Source organism: Liolophura sinensis, chromosome 6 (assembly GCF_032854445.1).
Source record: "Liolophura sinensis isolate JHLJ2023 chromosome 6, CUHK_Ljap_v2, whole genome shotgun sequence".
NCBI classification, from domain to species: Eukaryota; Metazoa; Mollusca; class Polyplacophora; order Chitonida; family Chitonidae; genus Liolophura; species Liolophura sinensis.
In genome coordinates this window covers 13,122,358-13,133,796 of record NC_088300.1, presented here as the reverse complement: position 1 = coordinate 13,133,796, position 11,439 = coordinate 13,122,358, and the positions used below count along the sequence as shown (strand labels likewise).

The 11,439-nt window shown below is 40.4% G+C and overlaps 1 protein-coding gene across 1 annotated transcript; it reads left to right on the top strand.

Moving 5' to 3' along the window:
- Positions 1-339: 339 nt before the first annotated feature.
- LOC135468153 (galactosylceramide sulfotransferase-like) lies at positions 340-4,405 on the top strand. The gene has a single exon (XM_064746239.1). The coding sequence runs from the start codon at positions 2,766-2,768 to the stop codon at positions 4,053-4,055; it is 1,290 nt and encodes a 429-aa protein (XP_064602309.1). The 5' UTR covers positions 340-2,765; the 3' UTR covers positions 4,056-4,405.
- Positions 4,406-11,439: the final 7,034 nt, after the last annotated feature.

Below are 11,439 nucleotides of genomic sequence, written 5' to 3'. Positions count from 1 at the left end.
GGTTAATAAGGCGCCCCAGTGAAGTGTGGTCTGTGTAAACTGAAAGCATTGTTATGCGGGCAGCATGTTTGGACATGTGGATATTAGTGGAGGTGCTCTGATACATCAGTCTTATTTGACAGTCAGTGGCTTTGATAGCCCCTTTGTTTCCTTATCATCTGGATGTAAGCCATGACTGATCACACTCAGGCTGGAGGGAGGGTGAATTCCCCAGGGTGAGGCAGGTGGCAGGGGTAGAGTAGCTGGGCCAGTCCACAGGCTGAAGGAGCCCAGCAGGAAGGACTCTTATTTAGGTCAACCCTGCCACAAGGCTGACAGTTGGTATTGGGGTGGCTGACAGCCCCCAGAGTACAAGACCATGTTCAGACATGGTACATGTGGTAGCTATACACACGTAGTGAATGTGATCCCAGGCCTAGAAGTCAGGGTCTGTGTGTAGGCAGATCACTGTTGTGGTAGGGGAGGAAATCAGGCTAGAAGTGCTTGAAGGAAGGCTAGGATAAGGCATGTATGCTATGTGACAGCTGTGTGTGTTGGGTACATGCTTATCCGGGAATGACAGTATTAAGTAAGGAATAAGTGCATACCACTGCATGTGGTGTTGTATAGGTGTTGCTGAGGACAAATCCTGGACGTTTTAAATGACCATGCTCTGTATGTATGGACATTCGAAAGGTTTACATGTAAATGTGGTACAATGTGGACATTTGAAGACCTACATGTGGGACAAGTTGGACATTTGAAGGCCTTCATGTGGTAAAATGTGGACATTTGAAGGCCTGCATGTGGTGATATGTGGACATTTGAAAGCCTACATGTGGTAAAATGTGGAGGGTATATGCGTTTCACTGTAGACATTTGCAACCTAGTGCCAGTGTATATGGCTCATGAAGTCAGCATCAGCAGAGCGGTGATACATGAGATGGTGGGAGTCCAATGACAAGTTATGTCACTATTTATACAGAGACTTTTGCAGTGCCCAACAACAACTAAAATGTGACTGAACCTGTAAGCGTGCTACGTGAACCCATTTGCATAATTCTGTCATAGTACTAGACTGATTGGTCTCTTTACATTTTGTGCTGAGGATTAGTGTCAGTGTGACAGTGAGTGACAAAGATCAACCTGTACACCCATCCCACAAATTAAGGTCGACAGGACGACACAAAATACATCATGTTTAAGGATGCTGCAAGCTGGCCTTTAGCACAGATGCTCTGTTAAGCTTGAGTGCTGTCGTGGAATACATGTGTACATTGTAAATGAGTTGAGGCCAGGATTGTGGGTGGCTGTCTGTGACTGGGCACATAAATACCTGGTGTCCTATGTCATTAGCCTGTTCATATTACTCAAACTAACAGTAGGAGGTATGCCTAAGAAGCTTATGTCAGATTTGTCTGTACTGCAGCTGACTTTGTTTACAACAGTATGTAGCACACGGGGGTAGATACAGCTATAGAAATTGTAAAGGTGACAGCATGTGGTTACAGGGACATCTGGTTTTAATGTTTAATTCATGCACTCATAAAGCCTGTGTCTATTAATGGAGTGAATGTGAAGTATAGACCATTAATATCTCTGAATAGACAAATGCATATATCCGAACATGTGATGCAAATCAGTAGGCTTATATGGTGTGGATGAATGAATATAGGCTGCTACACATGCTGATCTTCATGATTTTAAGTAGTGAGATACATATGACTGCGCACTGCTGTTTTCATTAAATCTTCATGTTGAAGTGCTCAGCTGTGGTGCATGTAGGCCTAATATCAAATTCCAGGGCAGATGTATGATCACCAGAAACTATAGAGACTGGCTTAGGCAAGGAGCCTACATATGTAATTGTTTTGTACATGTAAAAGATGTAAATCCAAGTCAGTGTTTGAAAAAAAAGGAGATGAGAAACAGGCTGACCATGTGACTTGGACTAAAGCTCTATTGTCCATATAGCCACAGGCTACTTAGGTTAAGCTACATTTTTAGTAACAGTTTTTTGTGAGGGCAAGAATGAACAGTGCAGGACTTTGTAAGTCAGAGACAGCCAAGCTTGATTAGGAGTGGCATTACTGGATTTGCAACTCTTCAGAATGTATGTGTGGATTGAGATTTGCAGGGGACACACAGCTCCACTGGTGCTGGACAGACTATCAGCAACACAGTTATCCCCCTCACCACAAGGAACCTCAGCTTTCTGGTTGTGAATGAGATCATCAGTGTCAGGAAATTAGCCACTTCTGTTTACCCCTGGGCAAACCACCAGGCTGATGGTGATACAAGCCTCTCCTGTGCCACCAAACATCCTGATAAATATTTAGGGACATTCAGCTGATGGTGCTTTTAGATTACCCAGGCTCCAGCTGAGTTTCTGCGGATGCAGAGATCCAGTAGCCATGGCAACTGTGAATTTGGTTGGCTTTCTTTCTGCTGAAGTTGTACAAGCTTGTGAACATCTATGTGATTTGATCGGACATGATTTTACCTGCTGTTACTGAGCTCATACACATCACAACAGGGCACTTCCGCTGTGCGGACTTCTCCCGCCATCCTCCCGTGGAGCTTGAAAATGAAAAGCCAGAATGGATCATATATAGTGTCACTGGTCACTATATTGATTACTGACTGACTTCTGCCATACTTTGCTGATCGTTTCCATCAGGGAAGCCAGCATAAAGCCTTCAGATGGGATGACAGAAAATATTCATCAGTAGTTTGCCAGCCATTGTATTTAAGAAGCTTTTTCTATAGGCCTTCAGCAGTTTACCATGAGGTTGAGACACTGTCTGTTCAGGATGCGGCTGCAGCTGGTGTCTGCACTAGTACTGGTGTCACTCTACATTTCTGCGGTGTCTTACTACCACCTGTCTGGCAGGGATTTAGGTGGCACTGGGCAGGACATTCAGGTGGCCTTGCGACAGTCACATGATGTGTTTCCAAAGGAAGATAACACTGCTGCTGCTCAGAGTAACTTTTATGATCCATATTTCCATTTAAAATTACCACATCTAGCCAATAAGCACTTTGTGAAAACATGTGAGGAAAAGACCAACTTTGTGTTTATAAAATGCATGAAGTGTGCTACTGAGACAATGGGAACAATTTTGCGTAGGTACGGATATATACGCAATTTATCATTTGTTGTGCCGAACGGCAAATTGCTGTATCTGGGGTGGCCCTATCCCATGACGCATAAAGACTACAGGCCTTCCAAAACGAGTGGATTCAACATCCTTGTGGAACATTCCATTTATACCAAAACTGTGATGAGACAGATAATGCCTGCAGACACCAAATATGTTACTATTATTCGTGAGCCTTATAATCACTTTAAGTCAGTGTTCAATTATTTTAATATTGCAAATGTGGCCAAAATCCCTGGACCAGATACTTTGACGGAATACCTGCATAATATTGAGAAATATGACGCATTTTACAAGTCACAGGAAGCATCTCCTATTCGGTATTGTATTCCCAATAACTTTTCCATGACGCAAAACTTGCTGTCTCGCTGTCTTGGCATGCCCTTGGGGTTCCCTCCTGGGCACCCAGACATTTCCTCAGACACTTTGGCTGTGCAGAGCTACATTGAGCAGCTGGATAGTGAATTCTCCCTAGTTATGATCCTGGAGTACTTCATGGAGTCATTGGTGATGCTCAGGCGCCTCATGTGCTGGACCATAAAGGACATACTGTATCATTCGGTGAACAGACAGGAGTACCGCTACAAAAGGTCCTTTCCAAAACCCAGGAATCTGGAAATATATTACAAGTGGAGTCGCATTGATTATATGCTGTATGACCATTTTAACGAGACTTTTTGGAAAAACGTGGGCGAGCAAGGAGATAATTTCAGGGACGAAGTTTATTTCCTGTTTCAGGTGGAAACACAGATGGAACTTTATTGTTTTGGAAGTAATCGAACAGAGGGGCGTCCACCTCTTCAAATTCCTGCAAGTCCATGGAGCAATGCGTTTAATTTTACTGCTGAAGAAGATTGTAAATTATTGCTAACTAACCTGTTTGAAAAAATTAAAGAACGCTATGATCAGATGTGAAATATTTTTATCATAAGTAATTCATGCAATGTATATTTTCATTTGAGATTATGTAAATAGAAAAAATATTCACTTCATGTTTTGATGCTATATATTTTTACAAACTTATTGACTTTTCATATGAATATTTAACATCCTCCCTTACAAGCTACATGACTTAAAAATATCTTGTTTTGTATACAAAACTGGTAAATCACCTTATCATTACGGTGAACATAATCACTGTTTACCAGGAAATGGAGTTTATTCTTATGATCATGGTCTCATCCACTTGTATCACTCAAGCAGAAAAAGGTTGGCAGAATGATGGAGAAATACATTTTGACAAAGAATCACTTATTTTTTACACATTTGCTGTTTTGTTTTGTTGTTTTCTGGAACTCTCTGGATTTTCTGTGTTCTTTTATGCTTACATGTACACCAAAAGAGATACAGGGTGTCAGCTATTCACTTATGCTTACTTTGGCATGGTATACACATATCGCCATTCGCAATATGCATTTCATTAAGGTTCTTAACAGAACCCCCAGTGACTTGTGTTTTCTTGAGAAGAAGTATGTTTTCCTGTATCAAAACAGATGTCTGGATTAATTGTTGTCAAAATGACCAGGGCTCACAAGGTGTAGGTTCAATCCTAGTCATTGGCAGAATCCTTCAGATACATACAGTATCTACGGTTTGTGGGGCTATTCAGATGGCCTTACATGAAGTTTGTGGAAGGTCATTTACCTACCACCAATATGGTGTATGCTATTAGCTCGCATTTGTATTGATAATGTGTGTGTGACAGGTGGGAAAGTTTGTTAATCAACTGCCAAAAGCACACTGGTATCCTTCATCCTCCACAGTATAGACAACCACTGTATGAATTTTAAAAAAGTCTTCAGTAGGATGTTAAACACCAATCAAAAAATATATAAACTATTTCTGTAAAAGAAGCATTGTTAACCAGTGGAAAGAAATCATCAAGAACAGTTGCATTGTGTGAAGAATCACTAATGCACTAAAACCAGACAGCATGATGGGAAAATGTATGAACATGCGTCATATATATGTAACTATTAAAGGAAAGGGTTTTAAGGACAGATATTACATATTTCAATGAGTGAATTATGTGATTTAATCCCAGGCACGGTGCATGTGTACATTATCTTGTCTTGACAACAGTTATTTGCTCTCTGCAGTATACCTAAGGTTACCAACACAATAACTGCATGCTCGTATTCAAAATTTCATTACTTTTTCAGCTACATTGTCCCAGATATTTTTGTCTGAGGTTTCCCCCCTGTTTAGCTGTGTGTATAATATATAAGCACACAAATACTGGGCAGACTGGACACACATAATCATCCCAGATCGACATGCAGCGATATTTTCCAGATGATACTATTGGTCATGAAAATTCTAGTGTACACATTTTGTCATGACAGTACCAATTCTTTGGATTGGGACTTGCCTCATTCATGTAGCAACAAATAAGTGCTTTTTATATGTGAATGACTGTATTTCACCTCAAGTTCACTTTTAAAGGGACACTTCTTGCTTGATTCTGAATGATTCATCTATTGTATACACCTGTTGTATAAAGTTTTATTTGTTTTCCATTTTAAGGCCATTTCATGTGCTTCTAAAAGTGTTTTTCTATTGGACACACTGGTTGAAATACTGTATAAACACCACCCATAAGTAAGGAATTTATATTTTAGGTACGTCCTAAGTAAAAACTATAAAGGTTTCCTTAGTCACATTTCCATTTCGAGTATGCCTATAGCCTACCAAACAGTCATGTAAGTATGCTATAAGGACAAGCAATCCCCAGTACCGTGTAGCTGTGGGGATTTGGATAACTATTTGGGCTTGGGCAGCTGTTGATGATTGGTTAGCTGTAGGGATTTCAGTATAATGCTCGGCAGAGCACCCAATGATGTGTTGATATCAGAAATGTATTGCCCGGCCAATTTCCAAACTCAATTAGCACTGGTCACTGGAGTAGATTTGTCTGTCGGCAGAGATACAGCGGATTTCCCTCTAGTTTAAATTTATGGGTCTGTGTCTGTTAGGTGTTGGGTGGCTTTTATCTCCCCACATCCCCTTTGCTGTTCCCTGTGCCCTAGAATGTAAGGGTTTGACATGAAGCGATCAATAATCAATTACGTCCATCCGGCAGGTCGCTGGTCATGGCCCGTGCTGTGGAATTACAGCTGTAGACGCCCCACTATTAGCAGATTAACCAAGATTCATCGCTACTATACGTCCTCATTTTTTTCTTTGATTCATGGTATTTGAACTCTATAATAATGACACGCCAGTGGGGTTAGTGGTGCGAGATGCATATGTGTAGGCCTGCAATAAGGTAATCCCCCACGCAGCAAATAACGCCCTGCTCTGAACGTCAAAAATGTTGCCGAAGCACTGGACCATACGTGTAGCACAGATTTTCTTGCTGGTGAATTGTTCTGTATGAATGTACTCTGGGCCGTACAGTGTCGGATAATAGGCCATCATATACAATAGCATTACGGCAACCATGGACTATCAGTATTTGACAAAGTTTGTCTTCTGTGTGTTCCTGATAGCCTTTAATGAGCAGGTCAGGTTGATCTGGAGTTTTCAACCATGTGTTAGGCATAAGCCTATTTGTGGCGTAGAAATCTTGACTGAGGTACCAGGAGTTTGGACCTGTCGTCAAAATGTATATCTGCAAATCTGCATAAAAGCGTATATAGGGTGAATAAAATGTATTATCTGGCGTGGGGCTTATGTGACCTTTTACTAAGAGAACAGAACACTATAAAGAACCTTTTGTATCTTGTCTTGTTGGCTTTTCTAGAGGTCTCACAAAACGGTGTAAACACTCGAGTTTAACTCAACGAGGAGATTGAATGTCACACTTGAGTGAACACGGAACACCTTGCTCTCATATAATTTCAGCATTCATGCTCTGTTGTCGGAGGGCACCTAACACACGTATAAATGTAAGGTAATCACGTTTTAATATGGAAACTAGTGTCTTAAAGAGCCACTGACTATGTAATGGTTTCCAACTATTAATAGGCTTATACAGAGAAAACTATAGGCCTATGACCTGTCCTTGCATGGAAATAGAGGTAGGAGAGATCCATGTTATGAAAAAACCCACAAGAAGACAATTCATTGTCTCATTCATTGTACTGATATTGTCCGTATAGGCCGACTTTCACTTTGTCGCTCACACCTACATATACATTGGACATGTATTTCTGAACTAAATGGGAGTGGAAGGTGGATACAGGTATACTTTGTGGTTTGTCGTATCCAATATTCAGTTAGTATTTGACAATGGTACAATGAGAGATTTAAAATGGATTTGAAAAACCTTAATTGCATGAGCATGAAAGAGTTAACCATCACGATCATTATTCCGCCTTCGTACTGTGCATCTGTCGGTTTGATTTCAAACCCCACATTCAGTCCGGCTGTCTAATTTGAGTTGACGTGATACAGACGTCATCAATAAATGTTTATTGATGAAAGTTTGATTTATTCATACCCTCGGCTTCATGCATTGCGCACCGTGGTATCATGACAACGTACAAGGCAGTCTGATAAATCAGTCTTAACCAGACTAGGGTCTCGCAATTAACCTTGGATTAATGTCACAATCCTTGTAGACAGAAAGATATAGTAAAGCCTTGTTTCTGCGGAACTCGTGCAGTTCTGATTGCTGCAGCTATTGTACATGTACAATCAAATGCATATAAATAGGCCAATTAACTTTATTGAGGACAGAACATGAAACCCGATTCCAAATGAAGAGGCACATGGATTAAATGTGGGTTATACCACTATTGGACAGGAAATTTGTAGATTTTCCCGCTGTCACTGTTGATGAGGTCTTGGTTACAATGTAAGGGCCTTGCTTTGGCGTCCATGTTGGCTCTTAACAAAAGAATTTCCAACTGCTTATGTTCGTCTCTTGCATGACATACCACTTGGTTGTATTCTTCCCATGTATTGCATATATCAGAATCACCTGGTTGTATTCATCCTTTGACATACACATGTACGATTACCTTGCATGTGGTTATACAACGACTGGTTGACACGAATTAGTATAATGGCTCGGGCGCTGCAGCTTACTTGCCTTCGGTAAAGCGCAAGGCCTTGCATAATTTGTAAGTATTAGAGAGGTTACAGTGCCTGAAATGGAAATAGGTAAAACATTTGTGAGCTAACTTCCCTCTATATTCCTGTCCATAAGTTCTTCGCTTGGCGTTCAGCATGAAGGGGATAGTGCAACGACTCGTTGGCTCATATCAGTATAATGGCTCGGTCGGGGCGCCTTACTTGCCTTCGGTAAGTGGTCTCAGTGATGCAGCACTAGATAAAAGAGCGATGGGAATCCGTCCTGCAACAAGGAGGCACAATACATGCACTCTAAGGATTCCTTCGTCGTCATATGACTGAAAAATTCTTAAGTACGATGTTAAATCCCAGGCACTCACTCACTCCTTTGACATAAGTATACCACGTGAGTGTATTCTTTTTTTCTTGATTAATCAATACCATTTGCATTCATCAGTTGAGTTTTGCGCATGGCAAATGTAGTGTATGGCATACACCAATACTGTGTGTATTTGTCCCTTGATGTACCATTGCCAAGTGGTTGTACTCGTCCCTTGGCATACCAAATCCACCTGGTTGATTTCTTCCATTGACATACCAATATCACTAGCATACGTAGTTGCATTCGTCAGTAAAGTTTTGCGCATGGCAAATGGAGAGTTGAGTCAAAGTATTGGACCAGTCTTGTGCACCAGACCCTCACTGTTCATGAGGCCCAGCGCGGTGAAATAAACATGTAACTAGGCTGTAGACAAGGCTTGTGCAGCCACTTACGGATTGGCAGTCTCTCTTGTCCTCCAATCATTTGACGTGTAAGTCTTTAGGCTTAAGTCGAACATCAGTGAGAAAGTTTACCAGTAATTTGCCAACATCGTTGGTTTACGCTGCTTGGGCAATTGGCTTTCTATATCTTTTTATTACAGAAAGTTACATTCCGCCATAGCATTAATGGAAATTTCTTGGCGTTAAACGACAATCAAAAGTGGAATAAATGGGGACATGCACAGAAGCGAAAATGGCCCATACCTGTTATTTAGGCCTATGTCCGATATGAATGAGAGTCATAAAAGAGTTAAAGAAAATGTAATCGTTGAAAGTCTAGAGGATAATCCCTTTAATTATAGGCCTACTGACTACATAGATTGATCGGCATCAATATACTTACAACTGTACTTAAACCACATAGTAATACGATATGCCATTATAATCCGGTACAATATCTGTTCGAATACGAATGGCCATTCATAAAATCAGGCCTACACAGGGAAATAATTGTATACATGTACCTATACATAAACAATACTATAAATTTTGAAACAATATTGTATATAAATGTATGTACGAAACACTAATTAACTTTATTCTGAAAATAAATACAGCTACATATAATATAAAAATAAACCAAAATACTACACGATCTGAAAGAGTAGCATACTTGAACGAACCTACATCCTGACTGCAGCGAATATTACTGTATGTTAAATGTGACGAAAACACAACATTGTGAGTAGTTTTAGACCAGAGACGTTTGATAAATTGCTTTTTTTACCTAATTCTGCTGAAGCCACACATGGTGCCAGGGGGTGTGTAATTTGCTACTATTTATACATTTACATCTATAGTTAGAATAAAACTCTGAGGTAAATTGACTTGAGGCCGTATTTCACCGGTTACTTGTGGCCATTTGCCAGCTATCACACTGTGGTCGCTACTCCAACTTTTCTGTCTGTGCTGTATGTCGTAATTATATTCATTGTGGTGCGAAGCGTCCGACTGGAATTTTTTTCCTTTAGCCCTGGACTTCACCTCTTGACAACGATTTTTCACAACCCTTGCAATACCTCCGTGGTCTGGGGTGACAGGGTAAAGTATAGCGATCATTTTTTGGAACAGTAATTACTGTATTTGATGGGTTTTAAAGATGTACAATCTAGGATTAAGATAGATCTGTCTTAATCCCAGGTGCAATGTAATAAACATTACTAAGTATTAATCAAAACATTGTTTGAACTGAGAACCAGCTTGTCAGTCATATACAACATTCAGTCATAGCAAAAACTTAGTACGGCGTAAAACACCAATCAAATAAATAAATAAATAAATATCTCGGGGAAGCACTGATTTACGACAAGCCGAAAATCAAGAGACTGAGTTTGGCGGTAAGAGTTAACTCCCTTGTTACACCCTTGCTGATGTTTGTACCAAAAACACACATTACTAACTCTATAGGAACTATATAATGATGTCGCTTGTCAGCCTCATTTCTTAAAATACCTTTGCCATTTATAGTCTACAAGGAAACCTGATATATTACGTTACTACGTCATATATGAATCCACATTTTCTCTATTTATACCGGTAAGTGTTGTAAGAGTCAGGACAAGCCACATACAAAACAACACCCACGCAAGCTGGAGAATCAAGTAATACCTACATGTATTTAGCCTATACACAATGTGGAAACATACGACTTGGAAATAGACTCGCAAGACATTTACACCACGAAAACTGAAATGGCGAATTGATAACATTACCCATACAGTTGACTGTTGGACAATTCAGGGTGAAGAACGCGCAATGCCTAGCTACAAATTGCCACCGTTGAAAGGAAAAGAGGTAGGCCTAGGCTTAACATGTTGGATATGTATGTACATAGTAGTGCAAACTTAGACGGGGGCGGATAGGCTTTACGTATACACACGGACTTGTATAGGGAAAAGTCTTCGTCACTGTTGAACACCTCTAGTCCGCTGTTGTGTTTCAGAGGCAAATTTGTCGATCAGTCACGGCTTAACAACAAACTAAGGGGAATTGCTGATTAAGAGACTGTTCAGCGACAATGAACGTCAATATGTAAGTAGGCCTAATTGGAAAATGAACTGCAGTGTTCGCTGGGCTGATATTAGTGTTGTGAGAATAAGCAGCATCGCATATACTCGCATACACTCCAAATGATCTCATTTGGAAATCCCCACTTTTATACCTGGAAATCACCGCCATGCACTGTTGACCTACATACTTTTGCGCCAAAAATATATTTGGGGGATTTCCAACTATGTGACATCGACAATATGCGACAATTAACAGGGTTTCATTATTAACCAATCCAATAAACTTACAAATGTAGAATCTGATGTAAATAAACATTCAAATTCACTCCTGTTATTTAAATGTTGGACTGAAGGGCCTTTTTGGCTGTTAATGCGCTGTGTGGCTGAGCCGACAATATCCCAACCCTTAAGTCACTAATGCGAGCATTAACCAAATGGAGTAGACAAAA